Source organism: Centruroides vittatus, unplaced genomic scaffold, assembly GCF_030686945.1.
Source record: "Centruroides vittatus isolate TY-2023 unplaced genomic scaffold, ASM3068694v2 contig_374, whole genome shotgun sequence".
NCBI lineage: Eukaryota > Metazoa > Arthropoda > Arachnida > Scorpiones > Buthidae > Centruroides > Centruroides vittatus.
Genome location: NW_027122196.1, coordinates 802668 through 826122, shown reverse-complemented (window position 1 = coordinate 826122; position 23455 = coordinate 802668). Strand labels below are relative to the sequence as shown.

Here is a 23455-nt window from a genome sequence, read left to right as displayed (position 1 = left end):
AATATATTTACTTACTGTTCCGTTATCGAGTAAATAATAATTAAAATTTTTTGAAGTTCCGTCGGATGTTAAAATTCTTTTTAAAACAATTAAAAAAGACAGACTTTTTAAAATTTTAATTGAACTAATTTTGTTTTTAAAGAACGTTTTAACATTAGATGGCTAAGTAGCCTAAAAAGGAAGGTCTGGTCATCTAAGAAGTTTGTTCTAGAACAAGAGTAAAAAATGGCAATCGTCTAGGAGAATTTTTTTCCGGAACTACCGTGTCTTTTTTAATTGTTTTAATAATTAAAATGTTATCTTGAATACTAATAAGATTAACTCGCATATTTTTGAAATATATTGTAGTTGAAAGCAATCCAGCGAACTCCTGTTCGACTCTAAGGGGTCGAACAAAACATAAACAATTGAAACAGCTGTATTAAATACCGCAACATTTCAATTCAGTTTCTATCATTTAATTTTTTATATTCATTTCTGACTTTTATACTTAATTAATTTTTAATAATTTGAAGACAGTTCGCTCAAACAGAGATCACCATTTTTAATTCCGTGTTTAAGACAATACAATTCTGGCGACCGATCTTTCCTTAGAGCAGTGGTTCCCAACCTTTTCTAGGACGCAGAACACTTTTGTGAGCAATTTTCGGTTAATGTTACCCTAGGATCCAAAATGGCAGCGGGGGGAAATTTTTCCCTACGTTGGAGACTGCGACGGGGAAAAAAGTTTTCCCTCGATTCAAGATGGCTGCGTTTCCGGCCGCCATCTTGAATTTCTCTGCACACTCCGCGGATATTAACCGAAATAAACAATAAAAAAAAAAGAATTTTTTTACTCACTTTTCGATGGTGGTTGCCTGCTTCTTCCTATCTTTTTTTCCTTTCCGAACGTATTTTTAAATATACGCCCTTTCTCGTACTTTCTTTTACATATTACGGTCTCGTCGATTTCCACCGTTTTATTCGGCACTCCTTTTTTAAACGATGTCAAATTACTCAAAGCTATAAGCAATACCAACCGTATGTGATTGGACCAATCGACTCCCGTTTTTCTGGATTTGCCCGCCGCAATCGCCGAGGTCGTCGCCGTACATTCCAGACATAGTTAGTGCCATATAAACGACAGAATGCAACTCCAAGAAATGTGGCCAAATTTACTTTTAAATGTTCCATCAAAGGCAGAGGTCTTCGTTCCGCACTTACTACATCGCAAGAAACAGCTTTCTCTATTACTCCGATAGTATAATTTGCATAAAGAATCGCAATGAATGCAAACGGACTCGGTCGGCTGTATGCCTAATTTTACAGCAAATTTCAATGCGTTATCGATACTGGGAGGCAAACCTGGTTCCAAAAAGTCGTCTTCAATTAACATGGAGAAATCACGGGTGGTGCATTTCGACCAAAATTCGTCGTTGCAACTCAAATCTGCAAAACTACTCATTATCGAACAATTGCAAATAAACTATACGTTTACCGATAATAAATTGTACGAGAATGAAATATCGTAACGAAATACAACAGCAATTATTCCAATACGCAATTCGTCGCAACACTACAGCAAACGATTCCAACTGGAAACTAGTCGATTTGCATAAAATTGCCCGGAAAGGAACAGAATCACGTCGTAGATCATGCATTTGCATATTCGTTCGTAACACCCCTACGTATTTCCCGCCGATTTTACTCTCGCACGACGCTACGAAAAAGCTCCATCTACCGTCGCAAATACACACTACCGTCCGTTTCGAGGTTACAAGAAACTCGGCCACGTCGAACGCAGGGTCGAAACCGAACGGGGAAAAATTCTCAACGGCGTCGACGTCACGACTCCAGGGAAAATTTTTTTCCCCGTAGTAGTCTCCGAAGTAGGAAAAAAATCCCACCGCCGCCATTTTGGATCCTAAGAACATTAACCCAATTTTCTTTAGCGGAACACTTACTTAAGTCAATATGAAATACATAAGCTTGTCATCAGTTATTTTATTAGAATTGAGCAGTTATAATTCAAAATCTCTACTCATATTATTAACGCCAATTCTAAGACAAGAAAAAATATACCTAAATAACTAATCGGAAACTTGTGCCTGATGTTTTTTACATATTTCATTTAGTTTTTATCATTGCCTTTATCTTATTCGAAACAGTAGTACACTCCATAAGTACGAGTCGTACATACATATTTAAGTTTATGAAAATTTTATGATTTTAATTTTTTGCTATTCGGCGGCTCGAATACGATTGTACACTTTCCTATTTGCGACTAAATCTGCGGAACACTTGGGAGATGCTTACGGAACACCAGTGTTCCGCGAAACACCGGTTGGGAACCACTGCCTTAGAGGCTACTAGCCGCCGTGAACGCTAAAAAAGTCTTTTTAAACACAAATTTTCCAATTAAAAATATATAAATTTTAAAAAAATAGGAATTGGTGACATACGAACATCTTGTTTAATCCATCTAACCTTCTTGGGAAGTTTTCGGCTTTATATCCACTAAGTAGTAAGCGCTGGAAAATGTAATGCTGGAAAGCTTCCCTCTGGTGACGATATTTTACATTTTACTTCGTAATTTCGTTTCGTCCGATGGCTTTTTTCATGTTTAATAATTTGAAGACAGTAATTTTTTATAAATTTTGTTACCTCAGTTTATGTATTTATTTTATTTAAAATTTTACAGGATAAAAATAACGATAACTCAAAGAGCTTTCCGTATCTTGCAGTGTTTTACAAAGTAAAACAGTTCAAGATATGGAGAACAAGTTCACAATTTGTGATAATTGTAAAATATTTTTTGTAAAGTCTAAAAATAAATAAAATTATTTCCAAATTAAAAACTACTCTTTCTTATCCGATTTCGAGTAATTTATTTTAGCAGACGAACAAATAACGAAATACAGTAGAGAACCGAAAATCGGAATCAATTGGGGACTGGGGTTGTTCAGATTAGTGATTTGTTCCGATTACCGATTATGTACGAATAAATATATTAACCTATCCGATGTTCAAATTTTTCTCCGTTGCGTGTCGCTTTGTGTAAATTTTCGTCGATTTTAAGCCTAACGAAAGTTTTTATAATAATCATCGAGGCTATCGTATCGTTAAAACTTATTTCTGCATTTTGTACAAACAAAATAAATATATTGAAGCATATAAAAACATGAAAATTATACTTTAGAAGTAAATTTAGTATCAAAAACGTTCGATTCAACATGACGCAGTCCGACTGAAAATCGTGCCGATTACCGGCGATTCCGATTACCAGTGTTCCGATTAACGACTTTCTACTGTATTTTGATTCTCGTATTACTCGAGCGAGTATTTATTATATTTTATGTTGAAGTCTTTTATATAGTTGACGTCATAATCAACATAAATTCTTTAAAAGATGATACTGCATATTTTTGTAACATTCTCTCAGTTGGACAGGTGTTGCAACGTAACGAAAGAAGGTATGTAAAATTGAAATTGAGGTAGAAACATTTTTAAATCTATCGATTTCAACATTTATTTGTATACTAAATGGAAATTTTAAATACAGTTTGTTGATTGTTGTAATCGTTTTGGTCAGAATTTAGTATGTAAGACTACAAATGCGATACAAGAATTGTCTGACAGTATAAATCGAGTGTGTGCCTTTAATTACAAAAAGAGTTAAAAAAAAACTATACAGGCCAATTGCAGTTAAGAATAGATATCCAGGTAATTACCTGGATATCTATTCTTAACTGCAATTGGCCTGTACAGTTTTTTTTAAACTCTATTTGTACTGAGCCCACCGGTGAGCGAATGGGCAAAACTATTGAATACTGTGTTCGCGCCTGATCAGTGGGTTGACCTAAGCCCACGTAGATCGAGTCCCATCCCCCACTACCCGGCCGCCTGATTGTGGTCTGTCCGAATCCAAGATGGATTTGATATAAAGGCCTTCTTAGTGCCTACTGGGTGGAAAGAGTAAAAATAAATGTTGTAGATCTTAGAGTTTTTCCAAAAGCTAAAACAAAATATTTCCTGTGAGGAAGTCTACCGGATTTATTTATTCGGATTAAAGAGACATTCATTCACATTACGTATATACAGCTACCACATCTGACATTGAAAAAAATATTTAGTCCAAATATTTTTAATTTAAATTGTTTTTATACATTTTTACAAGTATTAAGTTTGTCTTATTTGAACAACGTTATTAACAGTAACAAATAAAGCTATTATATCGTGTTCTCACAAGTCCATGTTATAAAGCCTGATTTGTTGGTTGTGTTAAAATTTTTAGCGAATTTATCCTTAATAAATGGAATTAAATTATATCAATATAAATTACGAAATAGTCGTACAGTATAAACACGTATGGTAGTAGTATGTTTTTGAATTATCAGTGACTTAATTATGAATATAATATCTTACTTAAATGTTCAATTTTATTTTCATGTGTTGTTCTTCTGGAATCTACTTTGAGCCATAAAACCGCTGTGTGCTACGCTTTGCAAGTACAGTAGAGAGTCGAAAATCGGAATCAATTGGGGACTGGGGTTGTTCCGATTAGTCATTTGTTCCGATTACCCATTATGTACGAATAAATATATTAACCTGCAAGGACGACGCCAGCCAATGGGTAAGGGGGGGCAAGATGATGTAAATTGATAGAGGATATGAATTGTATGTAGGTAAAATAGAAACGATTCATAAAGTTTTAATCATTTACTATGTACCAGAAAAGAAATATTTCAAATAAAACATTTTCTTTAACTTACAAGAAGCCTAAGAAGATTATTTTAATTAAAACTTAGCATTTAAATAACTTTTTCGAATTTCTAGGGGAGGGCAACTGCCCCTCTGCCCCTCCCCCTGGCGACGTCCTTGTTAACCTGTCCGATGTTCAAATTTTTTTCCGTTGCGTGTCGCTTCGTGTTGAATTTTCGTCGATTTTAAGCCTAACGAAAATTTTTATAATAATAATCGAGACTATCGTATCGTTAAAAATTATTTCTGCATTTTGTACAAACAAAATAAATATACTGAAGAATATAAAAACATGAAAATTATACTTTAGAAGTAAATTTAGTATCAAAAACGTTCGATTCAGCACGACACAGTCCGACTGAAAATCGTGCCGATTACCGGCGATTGCGGTTACTAGTGTTCCGATTAACGACTCTCTATTATATGTAGTAAGTTACCAACCCCTATATTAGAATATTATTATATCAATCAATTTGTCAATTATTTTCTGTGATAACACTTCAGTTACATTTCAATTTAGCGCCATCGATTTCCTCTGAAATGGTACTAAGTGTATCGGTAAATTGCAGTTCTCCAAATCAATGGCAAGCTGGTCTCTTTTGGGGATCAGAAGTGTGAAGCCTTTTCAGAATATTTGTACGGCTTCTGCTACCACTTTTCACATATAGGAAGTCTTGTCTGATAAGTATGGTGGCTGGACAATTGGGCTTCTTGTTCTGTTATCCGGTGGCATCTCGAGCCGAACCTTTATTTGTTCCTCTTTTTGGGATCAGCCTAAAAATAACCATACACTATCTAAAAATGAAACTTTTATTTTTAGAAAGTTCATAACTTAGAATTGAGTTTGAGTGTTTCAAGATATCAAATTAAAAGAAACTTATTGGAAGACTATGATTTTAGGGAAGAATCTTTTGCCAAAAAATTCGTCACAATACTCGTCAATACGAGAAGCAGATCAGAGGTCCGTAAAAGATGATCATTTCTGCCAGATAGTTACTAAAGGATGTTATATTTAGCGATGAAAAACAGTGATGGAAACAAGTGAATATGGATGTTAAAACTATTTGACACCTCCCTGTAGCTTTCAATAATAGAATTTAATTGTTTAGGGCATTGGAAACTATTTCTGGATCTAACAAGTTGATCAAAAAATTGATGTGGAATATTCCATATGAAAAGTACATCGATGTTCATGAAAATGCTATGAACTTATAATCATAAGTTAACTTCAAATTTACGTAATACGCGATATTAATATTTTATGAACTGTGTTTATTCAAACATAGAAATTCCTAGTTCTGCTGCAGTTTTTATGGGTATTATATAAACATTTATGATTTTTTTCAGAAATTGTTCTAGAATTTCAAAAAATAGTTATAGAAATCTGAAAATTGTTTTTGTAATTTCGTAATTCTGACAATTAAATGCAGGACAAAATTATTCACCAAATTTGTATTTATTTCTTATTCTAAAGTAGGTATGGAAAACAGTACCATAGATATTCTTGAAAGAAATTCTACTAATAATACCAGTGAATACTATATTAACCAACATCTAAAAAATGCTTTAAATATTCTTCTAATATTTACTGTGATAATCACAATGATTGCTATTGGAGCGGATATTTCTTGGAATCAGGTATTCACATTTTTCAACTCTCTCATCCTATTAATTTATTCTTACGAATATTTTAAACAATATATTTTATATACAAATAGATTTATACAGGCATTCGGAAACCTATTGGACCTGCCATTGGACTCTTTTGCCAGTTTATTGTAATGCCATTAATTGGATTTCTTTATAATATTATATTTCAATTCGAATCAAGTGTTGCGGCTAGTTTGCTTATTATATCCTGTTGTCCCGGAGGTACAATTTCCAATATCTTTACGTATTATTTGGATGGTGACGTCTCACTTAGGTATGTTCGAATCATTTGATTATTTATCTGCAGTGTCAAAACTAGCTTTTCACGTGCTCTGTGTAAGATTCTATTTTTGACTTCCTCTTTCTTGGAAAATATATATATAACAAATACAATAAAAATAATACTGATAATTTTTAATACCCTGTTTTAGGCACCCTCTTCCTTCTGCGCGCCCGTTGCACCTGCCTAGTTACGGCATTGTTTATATTTGCATTTCACATTTATGTTTATAATTTTACAGCGTGACTATGACTACAATATTATAATTTTACAGCGTGACTATGACTACAATATCTATCGTGGCATCTCTAGGCATGATGCCTTTGAATCTTTGGATATATGCAAGGAATGCAGGAGCTAATAACTTAATAATACCTTATGGCAATATTGCATTATCGCTATTAATGATTGTTTCCCCCATAACAATGGGCATGATCATAAAATGGAAAGCTCCTAAGATATCTTCTTATATCACTAAGGTATGTAACACTCTTTGAAACCTTTTCATTGTTTATTTTAATCATCTTACTTGTTATTTTTTTGTTAACAGTGGTTAAATGCTATAGGTATGATTTTTGTCATAATTATTATAGTACTATTGATAATTATCTACAAACACATACTTGCTACAGCATCATGGAAAATTTTTGTATCTTGCACATTTTTACCCATAACTGGAATCATAATTGGATATGCTTTAGCATTAATTTGTAAAAGGCCCAAATCAGCTTGTACCGCTGTAGGTATCGAAAGCGGAATTCAAAATTATGCTGTGGCATATGGTATTATTCTGTTATCCTTCGATATCAACGTACGTTTCTTATTTTAATTTAATTAAGATTTATGAAATCTCTAATTAAAATAAGAATGATCATTTTTTAGAAAGATGCCTCAATTTTTATATTTCCAATGTTTTATGGAATATCTCAATGTTTCATCTGTTTTACTCTATGTGTAATTTACCATTTTGTGAAGAAGAATTGGAAAACTTCACAGTTGCAAGATAGTAGTCTCGGTGAAAAAGAAGACGAAGGTAATAATTTTAATAAATATTTAATTTATATTTATTTTTTGTATACTTCGTGTTCATGTACCACAGTTTTCTCGATATAAGAGATGTCAGATAATAATATATATGTATGTGCATATTATAAGGTCCTCTATAAACATTTTCTGTAATTGAATGTATTTAAAGTATTGTAACTGTACATCTTATGCACTTGAAATTGCGACACATAGAACTTTATTTTGCGAGGTCCAAAATCGCATTTATTATGTATTGGTTTTGTTTGATTTCATTCGTTCAGGGCCAAACCTACAGTGAGTATGTTTAAAACTGCCCTCTTAGTGCTCACAGTATAAAATTTTTCATTTTTAATATAATTATTTTTTAAGTTCTATGGTATTTAAACTATGAACATATTATCACAATAATTATTTTCAAATTTAATTTCTTACAGTTCAAAGATCGGCACTAATGTCTTCTCAAGATTCATCAGAAAACAAAATCGTTGTGACTAAATAAGAAAAGAATATATGGTACGTGTATATACCCCCAACTCCCGATTATCCGTGTGCGGGTTATTGGTTTTGCGGATCAAAATATTAAAATTACTATAAAATGACAAAGTACAACAAGCAATATTCAGCTTTTTTTCCTCCTTTAACTGTCAATTTTAAGGAACGGAAGTGAGGTGATTCATTAGCCCTGTTAAAATTTCAATTTCTACACGATATTTTTGAAAATAGAGGAAATCTGCATTGTATGTTTATTGACTAAATACTGTATACATTTCGGTTTATGATACTTGAAACTCGCATCGCTAATAACGGAGTTGAGCTGTATATATACAGGGTGTATTTTTTTTATCTTGAGACAATGAAATAACTTAATTGGATCTCATTATTTTGAGAAAAAGGCATAGACAAAAGTTGTAGGGTTTGGAAGGGCCAATCAATTGGTGACTTTGGATGTGACCTTGACCTTACATTTACATGGAAAGAACGGGAAATTTCACAAATCAGCTTCAAAGTTCAAATTTGAGTACCCCAAATTTGAACTTTGAAGATCATTTCAAGCGTAATAATTTTAAGCGTTGCTCAACAAATGCATCGAAGTAGAAGGGCATCATTTTGAACATTTATGGTAAAATTTTTCCCCGAAACCAACATTTCAAGCAATGGTGAAAAGTAAAGTGACTCACCGAAAACAAGCATTGCGATAGTGAGAAACAAGGGGACTCGCTGGAAATAAGCATTTCAATGGGAGCAGAAAACTACCATGTCAACGTCGTTACTCCTGGGTAGTGCTAAAAGTAGTGAATGCTTTTAAAGTTCAAAGTAATAAGGTCATGAAAAAATGTAACTTTTACCTCCCTGTCTATTCCAGTAATAAAAAGTATGGTTTCCCATTAGAAAAAGCTTATAATTTGAACCTTAAAATAATCTTGACCTTTGACTTAGACCATAAGGTGTATCCGGTTTTGAAATTTCTCGCTCTTTGCCGAGGTCAAAAATATGTGTTCCCATTGAAAAAACAGACTTGATGTCAAATGACCTTGAAGGTCAAGGTCACCAATTGATTGGCCCTTCAAAACTTTTGTCTATACACTTTTCCTAAAATAATGAGATCTAATTAAGCTATTTCATTGTCTCAAGATAAAAAAATACACCATGTATATATACTGCAGTTCATTTAAAACCTCTCAATATTTTTTGTTATGGCTTACAAGGGTATATTGGATTATCCGTGTCTTCTGGTTTTTTCGGGCAAAATCAGCACAGATAAAATTTTACTTTAAATTGACAATATTTATTAGAACTTAAATTTATTGACAGGATCGTCAACTACAGTAAAGATGAAACGAATACTTGAGTAATCGATTTTCCAGGAGATGTTTTAAACAACTTTCCTCATGTTCAAAACTCTTCACTTATAACTTTTTGTATTACAATATAATTGTGAAGATCCTCATTAATTCGGTAGAAAAAATAATTCACTTTTGTTCTGGGCGGGATATTATTGAATTAATCTTTGAATAAATGAATCTATTGAATAAATTAATCTGAAGTTTTCATGAACATCCAGAGTTTTACTCAACTAAATTTTCTTTAAAAATACCACAACTAATGTTTTTTAATGTAATAATCACAATATCCAATCAAATGTTATGACTGGCAACTGCTCTTTAGCACATTCAATATCATACCATGTAACAGTAAGCTTGAAAAGTACTGTACTACCGTGTGTTTGCTCATTGTTTTTCAGTTCTGTATTCTTCAAAACTATCTATTCTAATACAAGCATTTGTATGTGAGGTTAAATTAAGATTCGTGTCAGAAGTAATTCTTATTTTTGCTTCAATCTCAAAAACTTTTCTAATTTATATATGATATTGGGAAGCAGAAAGTAAAAAATGCTGTCCAAATTTGTCTTCAAGAACATTCGTTTAAGTCTTTCCAGAAAACTTTATTCCCTGTTTTACTAAGCAATAATTACATAGTTCTAATAAGGAATAGATTGTATGGAGCAGTATATGATGAGTCTATTTTTTCAATTTTCCAGTTTCGCATTTCATATTATCCCATCTTGTAGGCTCACCAGTGACGAGTGTATTAAACTACTGAACGTTGATAGTTGGTCTTGGGTTCGTACCTGACTAACGGGCAAGATTTTCCGGGTTTTCTTCACCTGTGTAACGTATAATGGGAACAAGTTTCCTATAGAAAATCTTTCCGGGAGACACTTTTCTGGGAAAATTGGCTGTGTTACGTTTCCGTGTCCCATTAAACAGAACCAAACCAAATTATTATAGCCAATACAGAAATTTGTTTTAAAAAATAAAATTTTCATTATTTGATTCATTAATTCAAACTTCACAGAATTTATTCTTCGGACACCTACTCCTAAACAGATACTTTATATTCACACAAGATAAAAATTGGATTTTGGACTAACATCAACATTTTTTAATATTGATTTTCGTCCATAATTTGGTAATTTACGCTATTGAACAAGCTCTAAAAAACTTATTATATTCTTATTAAATATTTGAAGAAGGATTGGTGAGGTAAGGCCAATGGGCGGTCTACCGAGTGGACACATACTCTTGGAAGCAAGTTCCTATTTAGGTGTTAGACACATGAAAATTCAGAAAACTCCGAGTAGGCGCACTGTAAGACACAAACCCACGATCAAGTTCTTTTGTGGTTTTATCTACTTGACTCTGGTGGAACATATTGATGACTCTATATAAAAGAGAAGCAAAAATTATCATTTCTGAAGAATATTGGTAGTGAGTCTAAGAAGTTGAGGCAACTAATACATAAAATTAAGCAAATATATTTTTTGTCATTATAATAGTCTTATAGAGAAAGTAACAATGGTTGAATCTTTGCAAGTTCAGTGTGATTTGGTCGTCTGCATTTGCATGTAGAGCTTCTAAATCTTCCAGAACATCATGAATTTGGTTAATGTTAGAAACTTCTGCAGGTAATTTCCCGAACGTTTTAAGTTTTTGTAGTGGATTTCCTTCATAAAAAAGACGCAAAGTTCTATATTTGAGGAAATGATGGGAGCAGTTCATTGTAGAATGCCAATGTCCATACCAAAGAATCTAGGAAAGAATAATAATGGTGACGGTGTTGATAATTATAACAATATTATGTAGTGTAAAATTTATAATTGACAATTTAAAATATCCGTACTCAGATGTTATAAATCACGAATTAGTAAAATGCATAATTTAAAAACATGTTTATTTCATAAAGATAATATTCAATGAATATATTTGTCGCTAATTATAAGTATAAAATTCAAAATTAATGGCTTAATTACAAAATGTCTGATAATGATTTGGACAGTTTATGTTGATGTAAAAAAATTAATGACTGAATAAAATAGTGTGCTAGTAACCTCTTTTTATAATTAGGATATACATTTTCTCATTAACACTAGTTTTTATATTTTGATATTTACGTTAATTTTAATTAGACACAAGTTTTAAGTATTTTTAAAAATAAGATATACACATGACTGTTAAATCCTTAATTTTTACTTCCTAAATATTATACATAACAGCAGAAAAGTATGCAGATCGGTCAAAAGATGACTCCTATAAGCTTAATATTTCCTGTGTCTTCTGTCGAATATTTTTGAAATTTTGAAGGGAGCTTTGGGTATTAGGAGGGTCGATGCTATTAAGTTTTGATGGTTAATTAATAGTCAAGTGTAGGGAGATATAGGGATTTATATATCGTACCTCCAGCGGGATCGTATTTAATTAACGAGTAAACGTTACTGGCAATCACAAAGTTTTTTAATGAAATTCATCTCCACTCTTATAATTAAGCTTTTTGCCATTTTATAATAATTAGTAATATAAATATAATTTGAAATAAATTCTTATGACTAGCCGGGAAAGTTACGCAACTTGTTACTGGATTTTTTTATAGACATTGTAACACATCACGCTTGACTGGACAAAAAAAATTGTTTTGTTAACATTTCATTGCATAAATTTACTGAGATTAACTAGCATTTTTCGTAGAGTTTTATTTTATTTTAAAATACAGTAATAGCTATGATCTATTCTACATTTAAACCTATAACAAGTGGGTATATAACTATACATAATTCAAGAAATTAACTTAGAACGTATACTACAATAATTTTACAGAATTTTTATATTTCAAGTAAGATTTATTATACATTTTAATTATTTATACTTAAAATAAAATCAAGATTATTATATAAATTGATGAATAGAATAGAATACTTTAAGATGAATTGAAACTTTGTTATACGATTATTTCATACTCAAAAAGTAAATAGTTTTGTATAAACTTTTAGAAGTGAGTGGCCATTTTGTAAAACAAAGAAAAAGAACGACAAATGCTCACTTATAAATTAGATTGGATTAATGGAATAATTCAAAGCAACTCATGAATATCTACGAATGGGAAGTGCCTTCAGAGAGAAGTATTATAAGAAACTAATTCATATTTAAAACTAATTTAGACGAGTAAACCCCCCCCACCGAAAAGCTGGCTAGCCAGATAGTGAAACACAAAGACGGGAAAAGAGAAAAGATCCTTTTTGATGCTAGAAAAAATGCCGCTAGGACAAAATTTGGTGCTGTTGTCTCCTTAATGTGCACATTACCTACGTTTTTTTCTAACGAATTTTGGAAGTTCAGCATGGAGAAACAATATCAATCAATCAATCAACATTTATTTGTTGTGCCTTTCGCCTTTACAAAGGGGGTAACAAATTTATATCAAAATTAACAAATACAAACATTATTATACATGATTATAAAGAAAAATAAGTAATATAACTTAAGTTAGTAAGGCTATATTAACATGTTTAATGAATGGCAGAAAAAATTGTAAATATTATACAACATTGCAGAACTTAAATTATCATCGTATAAACAAAACATATCAAAATCAGGTGTCAAAAAAGTATCCTTCAAACGTTCAGTAATTGCGCAAGATACAAATAAGTGGGTCTTAACGTTTTCACAAAATCTGTTACATAGTGGACAATTTGTGTGAGCCGATATATTTATTCTACGCCCCTTTAAAACAATAGTGTAATCATTAAGTCGTAGTTGTATTATTAAAGATTTGATATTGTAAATCAAATTCGATAATAGATAATATCGAGGTGTCCATGGGGATGATAAAGAACTTTAAAAAAAACTATATTTTTGCTCAATATAATGAATATCTTGGGCCCAATATTTATCTTTTAATGACTGAAGTAGTTCAGCTAAAACGAGTTTTTTTTTTTTTTTTAATCAGAAATTTGAGTATAGTAAGCAGTAGAATAGCCTAAATCAGACTATAAACTTTCGACTGAAGAAGACCAAGTTACAGCCAAAGGATTTCTACCCTTCAATTTATTATAAACCAACTTTCTAAGATCGGATTCTGGTAACTTTAAGATTTTAATCCAGTATCTAAAAATGGCCAGTGCTAAGCGTATAGCCATTGGCGGACGGCCCAATTCGAGTCTTAAAACGGGTCCGGGCACCGAACGATTAATATGAAATATCGATCTGATAAATCTCAGTTGCGTCTTCTCTAGTTTATCAACAAGAGATGATCCCCAAATAGGAAACATAAATCCCAAACTTGAGCGTATCAAGGAATCAAACAAAGGAAAGTATGACTTAATAGAAGACTGCTTCATTCTAATCATAAGCTTCATTAAATTAGAAAGTTGAAGTTTATATTTTAAAAACAATTTATCTAGGTGAAAAGAAAATGAACCCTGTGGAGTAAAATAGATACCCAGATATTTGTAAGACGAGACAACTTCCAACTCGGAGTTAGATAAATAAAATTTATCAGCCTTCCCCAATCTGCCCCTCTCCGAAAAACCATTACTTTGGATTCAGCTTCATTAATAAGTAATTTATTAGACTTACAATAATCCTGTAAAAGGTTCAGTTTTCTCTGAAGGCCAATAGGTGAATACGAAAAAATTACAATGTCATCGGCAAACAAAAGACAGTTCAATTCTACCTCCGGTGATAAAGATATACCCATAGTATGATGACTACAAAAAAAGTCCGGGAGATCATTAACAAATAAGTTAAACAAAAAGGGACTAAGTGGTTCACCTCGTGGGAGACCTTTATTAGCAATTACCGCTTCTGAAAGACAACGATTAACTTTAATTTGAAAAGCAGTATCAGAAAACAATTGTCTTATAATATTGATAAAAGAAGAAGATATACCCATCCGAGAAAGTTTCGATCATAAAATATCATGATCTATTGTATCAAACGCCTTTGACAAATCTTTATTGATTTGTCAAAGGCGTTTGATACAATAGATCATGATTAGTCAAAGGCACCAACATATAATTTATTACGTTTCTTAGTCAAAACCAACTGCAAAATTCCGAGGAAAAAAAAAATAGATTGTATCCAACACCTCTATTCGTTACAAAAGCACCCTGAATAGTAGAAATAACATGAAAGTCGCAAGCGATTAACCAATGACGTAGAGAAAATTTTCCTAATTACACTAATTAGCGACATTGGGCGATAATTCAGAGAATCGAAACGATTACCCTTCTTATATATCATTTTTAGACAGATATTTTTCCAAGTAGTAGAAAAAGAATAATTAGTTTTGAAATTATTAAATAAAGATAACAAATCGTTTAAAGCATTGATCGGGAGAGATTTAATCATCTCAGCCTTAATAGCATCTAAGCCAGGGGCTTTATTATTTTTTAAAGAACGCACTGCAAATTGTAATTCATCAAAAGAAAAATTTTTGTCAAGTAATGGATCCATAGTGTCATTGGTACAAATGGACAGTACAACCGAAGATGGTCCAGAGAAGTAAGTTTTTAAATAATCCGACCAATCACCAACAGAAATGTTATTATGCACAAATTTGTTAATTCTAAATTTATTGACAATCTTTCAAAATTCAGCAGTTTTTAACATGCGATAACTGAAAATTAATCTTATTCCAAAACAGTTTCTTTTGGCCTTACAGAGGAATTTGAAATTTTTTTCGAAGTTAGAATAAACAATAAATTGTTGGCTAAATCTTGATCGCCGAAAAGATCGTAGAGCACGATTTTTCTCTCTTTTTAATCGTAAACAGTCAGCATCAAACCAAGACTTCACAAACTTTCTTGAACAATCATACTTGACATACATGTTACTTTGAACTACAGATTTAAGGATCAGGTCAACAAAGGACGAATAAAAAGAAAAAGAATCCAAAAAGAAACCACATTTAAATCTGCGTATCACTTAGTGACAGTATACAAATACTTGTCCAAACACGAAGGTCTCCACACATAACGACAAATTTAGGCGATTCCTTACGAAGTGAAAGAGAATCAAACCCGAAAGCAATAGAAACTGGGAGATAATCGGAATCAAATTTATTCAAAACCTTAAAGTCTACTATGTTATCAACTAGTTCAGAGTTTGTAGCTATCAAATCAATAACTGATGCACCCAAAGAGGAAATAAACGTAAAATTCGCAGGGAAGTCAGTAACAAAACGACTATTTAAGAGAATGAAACCAAAAGATTTGACTAAGTTCAAAAAATTCCTTCCCCTATTGTTAAAGATCATATCTATGGACTCCCTAGGGTTATAAAAATTTAGATTAGAACCTGTATAACCAGTGGTGATATTCAGCGGGTTCGCACAGGTTCGGCCGAACCCGTAGGTAAAATTTTCAGTTTCCCGAACCTTGTTAAACACACGTAACATTTCTCAGTGATTTTGTTTCTTTTAAAAAATATATTAAAATATACGTATTATACTCTGTAATACTACTAAACTAGGGCCTTATACCCCGTTCGCACCGAACATTTCAATCTAGATTGTGAGCAAGGTCGGGGACTATGCCTTGGTGCGATCTCTCTCGACCGAAACGAGGTTTAATCGCGATCGATTCAAGAGAGTTCTTGAAACTAGATCCAGTCATAAGAGAGATCCCACAATCCCACGCGCGCGAGATAATACAAGATGGCTGTGGAACACGTGTCGGGCTATGGACAGCGAAATGAAAAGGATATTGTATTTCGAGAGACGATGACATCTGTCAGCAGTGCCATTCGGGGTGAAAAATTTCTCTACCTAAAAAAAAAAACGGACAGCACTAATATACTATTGTTACCTGGTCTTCGCCCAGGGCCCTTTCGTTCCAAATACGCCACTGATTATTAGATATATCGCAAGAAAAGGTATTGTATTTATTTCTAGCCAAAACTTCCATTTTGTTTGTCGGTGATTGTTAGGGAAAAATTTTCTGCTAGCGAACCCTTTGTTAAATATTTCGAATATCACCATTGTGTATAACGTATCTGTTTCAGAAGCAATTCTAGCATTAGAATCACCAAGAATCAAAATATCATCATCGTCTTTAAAATCAAGAATCAATCTATCAAGGTACTCAATCAGTAAATCATGTTTATTGATAGAAATATAAACCAAGACGATTAAAAGTCTAGAACGATCATTAAACAAAAGTTTATCGAATGTAAGTTTATCGATAATAAAATTATCGGAGAGATGACAAATTTTAACTTTCCAATTTTCCTGGAAACGGCAAGATTCTAGATGTTTGTGAACTCGTCTCGGTCCCGAGTTCAAATAATAAAAGTCCTGAAATTCCATAGGGAGTGTAATCTATAGTACACCCAATAGGGCTTGCTGCCTGTTAAACACGCGATAGGCTTAGCGGAGAAAGCGGCGTCAGTTCCGACGTCGATAGTCATTTTGGGGGGCCTATATCTCGCGAAGGGTCGCCCGTACACCCATGGTTTATTAGACTTTTTTTGTTCCTATTAATAAGCTCTACAGCCCTTAACAGGGCTGTAGAGCTACATCACACACATCTAGAATTGTGCCCGAGAGACTACTAACAAACGACCAGATGGTCTTCCAGGTCCCTCGGGTTTATGATCTAAAGATTCAGTAAAACAGAACAGAATCTAACGATGAAAGAAGGGTTTTCAACGAAGATGTCATCCATGATTCTGTTATACCGATAATATGATATGACAAGACGAAATCAACAAAACTCTTATCAGAAAAATTAGTATATAATAAACCTTGGCTATTCCAAGATAATGCCTTTAACGTAAAAAAATCTTCAAAGCACGGAATAACAGGTAAAGTTTTTAATTTTCGTCCATTCGACGATCCAGCGACTTCCCTGGTGATAAAAAACGTTCAATCTTCATTAGCTTGTTATTCAGTAGGTCAAACGTAAAGTTATCTCCATCAATTGTTAAACAATCAGCTCTCATAAACGCAGATTTACCTGTCGTCTTAGCCTCTCGGTAAAAAGGAACGAGATTTCTTCTTCTAATTTTCGATCTCCAATGTAAATCGTCAAAAAACTTTAACCTAGAACACTTTTCCCTCATTCGAATGTTATGTACGTTTCGGTAAATGAGTTTTTTATCGGAGACAGCGTCAAGTTCAGCCACCACCAAATTATTTTTGGAAACTATTTTTAGATCTTTCACTAAAACAGAATCACCATTAGGTCTTTTAACAGATGAGAAAATGTCGGAAACCAAAGACAGAACTTCAGACGAATTTCCCTCTAATCCGGCGACAACAATATTATTTCTCTGACGTTCATTAGACGATGAGTCCAAGAGATATAAAAAATAGGAAGTCGGAGTAGTAGAAGAAACATTTAAATTAGAAAATTCTTCTATCTTCTCCACATTAAGGAGACGTTGTTCAAAGTCTTTATGCAAATTTGCCAGCCATTCAAATTTAGTAGCTAAATCTTCGAGTTTAGACAAAATGGTATCAAATTTCTCCTCCAAAAAAGAAAATAAATTCTGAGGTTCATTAGTAGACGAAGCCAGTGGAGGAAAAAAAAAGATTCGAGTCGTTGGGATTTTAGAGTTGGTTCGCTAGATCTTTATCTTTTACGAACAGACGATATGGACGACTTCGAAGGAGGGGAGGAAGGAGGAGTGTGAGACATCGGGCCAGGATTAGATTCGATGCCTCCAATTAGTAATAAAGTACGTAGTAATAAATATATATCAAAAACTTTAGTAAAACTGAAGTAAAAAAAGCACACACTTTTTAATGTAAATAATATCCAGAACGCTAGAGTTCATTAATTACAGCTTACTCAAAAACTCACCAACACTGACGAACTTTGCGAGCGCCCCGAGAAACAATATGTTCTTGCTGTAAAAACTACAATCGCTGAAAAACACATTCGATAGCAGAAAACAACGGAGTTGTAGCACGTAACGAACTTTCGCCTTTTAATCCAACTAGGTTGGGAACATTGCCTTAATAAACGATGCTCTTTAGGCCCAAAACTAATAGTCATAAGAATTTAGATTCTGGAGATCTTAGTGGCCATGACGTTGCAAATAATTGGCAAATCATTCTCTTAAAAAAAAATAAAAAAAAAAACTATTTCAGTAAGGCTCGCACATTTAAACCGAGATGTTCGGGTACGCATCTTGCATAAAGATTGCGGTCAGACAGTTTGTCTGCTGTAATAACGAAGTTTTGGTGCATATCTTCATATCTAGCGGCAGAAAGAGAATACGTAAGTAGTTCAGATGCAGAGAGATAAAGGATACTGTAAAACCACACCACATTATTACTTTTCGTGAGTTCAATAAAATTTGTCGATGAATACCTGGATTTTCGTCAGACCAAATATGGCAGTTATGAGTGTTTACATCGCGAAATGAGCCTCATCCATGCACAGAATTTGCCAGGGTCATGCATCAATCATCATCCAAGCTATGAATGCCATAGAAAGTGCTTTCCGCTTATCATTATCACAAGAAACCAATTCTTTAGTGTAGGATATCTTGTATGGTGGATAAAAATGCAAGAAGTTTTGCACGGTTTTGCATACTATCTTGTTGAGTATACATACATACATACATACATACATACATACATACATACATTCTTTATTTAGGTACAAAAGTACATTTCTCGGCCCCGCGTATGCATTACCGAGAGGTTTGTAAAATATTAAATAGAGTAACATTGAGTAAATATATATATACATTAGTACAGTTAAAGTAATTAAAGAATAAATAGAATAAGTACATATGTATATGTAAGAACAATATAGTATTTGTAATAATAATTCATAGTGTTTAAATGAATAAATTAAATGAACAAAAAACAAAACAAAACAAAAAAAAAAAAAAAAAAGATTATAGTTATTATAGGTAATTATAGTTGCTGAAAACTGTAGGCACATCCGTGGTAGTCATAGTTTTATTCAGCAATTAAAATGTCGAAATGTTTGCCTGTAGGAAAAGCAGAGATCCAAAATGGAGAATGCCTGATGAGTGGTCTACAGGTGATCCAGTATGTCTATAGTTTAAGACACTTTGCCTTTAACAAGGTGCAACTCTCAGACGATGTAGAGTTCACGCACTAAGGGACGACCTAAAAGCAGCACCTCTCAATGCACAACTGAAGCAAACATAAACACATTGGTTTCCACAAAAAACTGAAATTTCGTACTACAGTTAAAAACACGTCGTATACATCAGGGCACGTTGATTACTTGAAACACGCTGAACACTAAGATATCGAGGCACACAGAGAAAACCCATTGCACAGATTTAGGAGCTTGCCGAAACTTATTCGAAGCACACTTGACCCATTGAAAACACCACAATGATATGTTGAGACACACTCAAGCACATTGAATTGATTTATTTCATTGATTGATTTCTTGTTGAGTATGTCTAATGTCGGTGATATTGCACGTGTTGTAAGAATTCTCTATTTTGTACTCCATTACTTTGTTTTCAAATGTCCAATCGGTTTGCGACCGCATCCTAGTTTCATAACAGTGGCGGATTATCTTGCACTATTATAGGCAATTCGGAATGGGCGGAAACTAGGGTGAAGTTTTCCGTAGGAAGTCCTCCTAGAAGACACTTCGCCTTGGTAGATCGCCCACGTTATTTTAACCCAGTGTTTTTTCAGCGTATTTTTAATAGTGGCACCTAACTTAGAGGTCTTGCAAGAAAAAAATTACTATATCTTGTGGAGTCCTTGTTCTTCTCTGGAGTGTCTTTGAGGCACCCGTTTGAATACCAGTCTTAACAGATCAATAGAATCCAGTCCATTGGATATAATATAAGTGATCGAATTTTAACTAACTTCCAAATGCTTATTAATAAAATTTGTGAACCACAATCTTACAGTAGCCTAACATAAAAAGAATCGTAAATATTAATGAAAGAAATACAAATCACTCAAATTATCTTTACTTATTTTTTCTCCAATTATGTCTTAAATTTTATTATGATCATTAACAAATTCAATGGCTTTCGAGTTTCTTTGACATTAATACGGAAAAATCTTCATACAAACAACTAGAAATGAATTCTAGTCCTGATATTTTTATTGACAGTGGATAATAAATATATTTCAGTTTTTCCTATAAATTCTCGCGAAGAAACAAACAAAATTGTAATTTATATTTACAATATTGAAAATTAAATTCAGTTTAACCTCCATCAACGGCTACCACGCAACAACAAACATCAAACGTTTATTCACGCTCGTGGAACAACGCATGCGAGATAACCTTCAACAAGGGCCGTTCCTAATAACGGCCTTTTTTTCATGTTCCTTCAGTGGCCGTTGTTCAGAGGTTAAATTGTATATGAAACATTATTTGTGTAAATTTATATTTACGATTTCTAATTGTAAAATAGGAATGGAAAATTGTACTTTAGATTTTCTTGAAATAAATGACACTTGTAATAATACCGCCGGTTTCTATATTAACGAAGATCATCAACATGTTGCAAATATTCTGGGAATACTTACTGTAATCATCGCAATGATCTCTATTGGAGCAGATATCTCTTGGAACCAGGTATTGACATTTAGCATAATTTATAATCTTTATTATTTTGATTATTGTATTAAATTCGAATAGATCTATAAAGACATTAGAAGACCTGCTGGGCCTGCCATTGGACTCTTTTGCCAGTTTATTATGATGCCATTATTAGGATTTCTATATAATATAATATTTCAATTCGAATCAAGTCTAGCAGCTGGTTTGCATATTATATCATGTTGTCCTGGAGGTATAGTTTCTAATGTATTTACATATTATTTGGATGGTGATTTATCGCTGAGGTATGTATGAATTGGAAATTTTGGGGGTGTAAACGAAAAAATCAACATTTATCTATTATAGTGTGACTATGACTACAATATCTACTTTGGCATCTCTTGGTATGATGCCTTTAAATATATGGATGTATGCAAGTCATACAAAAGCTAAGAACTTAATAATACCTTATGGCAATATTGCATTATCGTTATTACTTATTGTTCCTCCCGTGGTTTTGGGTATGATAATAAAATGGAAAGCTCCTAAAGTATCTCCTTATATAACAAAGGTATAAACTATTTTTCCTTAAAATTTTATATTAATTAGTATCTGTTATGATCTTATAAAATGCCATCTTATTATTTTCATTACAGTGGGGAGGTGCCATTGGTTTATTTCTCATTATAGCTATGTTGGTAGTATATACAGTTTCTTTTAAGCATGTATTCAACATAATTTCCTGGAAAATTATTGTAACATTTGCAACTTCACCCATAACCGGAATTATAATTGGATATGCTGTGGCTCGCCTTTGTAGAAGACCCAGACCAGTCAGCACAGCAATAGCCATTGAGAGCGGAATTCAAAATGTGGCTGTCGCATACCTTATTATTGCTTTATCCTTTGATATTGGCGTATGTTTATTATTTAAACATTATAATTTAAGTTTTATTAATATTCTAAGTAAAATATGAGCTTTATTTTTTGTAGAAAAATGTCTTAATTCTCTTTTTTCCACTGTTTTATGGATTAAGTCAATGTATAACCTGTTCACTTCTATGTATAATTTTCTACTTTGTAAAGAATAATTGCAAAAAATTACAACTGCAAGATACCAATGTCGGTTTCTTTCAAAGAAGATGAAGGTAATAATTATGATAATTATCTGAATTTATGCTTACTTTTTTGTATGTTTTAAATCATAAATTTAGGGTCGACTTATTTTATTTCTGTCTCACCAGTGGCCGAATGGATAGAACCAATAAATACTAGTAGTTGGACGAGGGTTCGCGCCTGACCAACGGGCCATGGATTTTTCGGGTTTTCTTTAGGTTCTAATACCTAAAAAGGGACCAGTTTCCCACAAAATACCTAAATAGCGATTAGTTTCCTAGAAAGTATTTGAATAGAGGCCAGTTTCTCATATAAGACCTCTCGGGAGACACCCCTCTCGGCAGATCGTCCTTGTGTCGCGTTGCCGTATATAAAAAGGGCCGTTCCGACCCGGGGGTGCAGAGGGTGCGGGGCACCCGGGCGGCAAGCCGAGGGGTGGCGCAAGCCGCCTTAAAAAAAGGGAAAAATTAATTTATCATTAAATTAATATAATACATAAATATTATTCTAAATATTATCATTAAAATACTACTATTCTAATATTATTTGAATATATGTACTATTCTAAATATTATTAATTATATTTCAAATTCAAATTTTATATACACAACTTATTCAGGCCACAACAAGTGGCAAGTATAACAGTTTCTTGTTTTAACTCGTCTTAAGCTATTTTTCACGTCGGCAGGTCGGTCGCGAGGAAGATTTTACAGGAAAATACTCGTCTGTGGTCAAAGCATAGAAATGCACGCACCGGGATAATTTCTTTTATTTTAATTTTAAACGTGTAATCGTGTAAATCGCAACAGCTTAAAAAGTTTTTGTTTGATATCGTGGTTAGAGAGACAGTAAAAATTAAAGGTGAGTGCATACATTAATTTGATTATATTTTGCTTTTGCGCGGTTAAATAAAATTTAAATAATATTTTGTTAACTTAAATTTACTTTATCTTTTTTATTTGTAAATTTTTAACAACTTTGGGGGAAGGGGCGGCAAAATTATTCTCGCACCCGGGCGGCAGATACCCTAGGAACGGCCCTATATATAAATAAAACCTAATATTCTACAATTCTTTATTATCCCGGGTATTCGACATGGGATGCTTTTAAATTAAAAATTCGTAATATCATTATAAAGTAAATCTGAATTCTACTAATTATTGCTAATAGTAACCCGCAAAAGATCAACTTATGAAGAAACAAATCATGCAAGAAATCTTTATAGACGACAGATGAGTTGTCAGATAATCAACCCATCCATGCATTTCAGAAGGCTCAGCAAGTATATTGGTGCTAGAGATGCT

The 23455-nt window shown here is 32.9% G+C and overlaps 2 protein-coding genes across 2 annotated transcripts; both read left to right on the top strand.

The window, feature by feature from the left end:
- The first annotated feature begins 3440 nt into the window (after window positions 1-3440).
- LOC136975521 (sodium-dependent organic anion transporter-like) lies at window positions 3441-9561 on the top strand. The gene is made up of 8 exons (XM_067270587.1): window positions 3441-3452; window positions 6215-6378; window positions 6459-6664; window positions 6945-7149; window positions 7221-7481; window positions 7553-7703; window positions 8131-8209; window positions 9509-9561. Exons 2-7 carry the CDS (start codon window positions 6220-6222, stop codon window positions 8193-8195), a joined length of 1047 nt encoding a protein of 348 aa, XP_067126688.1. The 5' UTR covers window positions 3441-3452; window positions 6215-6219; the 3' UTR covers window positions 8196-8209; window positions 9509-9561.
- A 1677-nt stretch (window positions 9562-11238) lies between these two features.
- LOC136975547 (sodium-dependent organic anion transporter-like) lies at window positions 11239-22181 on the top strand. Its single transcript, XM_067270620.1, has 6 exons — window positions 11239-11305; window positions 20908-21071; window positions 21135-21340; window positions 21402-21606; window positions 21692-21952; window positions 22029-22181. Exons 1-6 carry the CDS (start codon window positions 11239-11241, stop codon window positions 22179-22181), a joined length of 1056 nt encoding a protein of 351 aa, XP_067126721.1.
- Window positions 22182-23455: the final 1274 nt, after the last annotated feature.

What these genes read in the sequence shown, in the direction of transcription:
- LOC136975521 (XM_067270587.1), top strand. Translation starts at nt 6,220, where the DNA reads ATGGAAAACAGTACCATAGATATTCTTGAAAGAAATTCTACTAATAAT. An exon ending in GATGGTGACGTCTCACTTAG is followed by an intron (nt 6,665 to 6,944) that starts GTATGTTCGAAT and finishes ATAATTTTACAG; the next exon opens with CGTGACTATGACTACAATAT. An exon ending in CGGTGAAAAAGAAGACGAAG is followed by an intron (nt 7,704 to 8,130) that starts GTAATAATTTTA and finishes AATTTCTTACAG; the next exon opens with TTCAAAGATCGGCACTAATG.
- LOC136975547 (XM_067270620.1), top strand. Translation starts at nt 11,239, where the DNA reads ATGATGGGAGCAGTTCATTGTAGAATGCCAATGTCCATACCAAAGAAT. An exon ending in GATGGTGATTTATCGCTGAG is followed by an intron (nt 21,341 to 21,401) that starts GTATGTATGAAT and finishes TATCTATTATAG; the next exon opens with TGTGACTATGACTACAATAT. An exon ending in CTTTATCCTTTGATATTGGC is followed by an intron (nt 21,953 to 22,028) that starts GTATGTTTATTA and finishes TATTTTTTGTAG; the next exon opens with AAAAATGTCTTAATTCTCTT.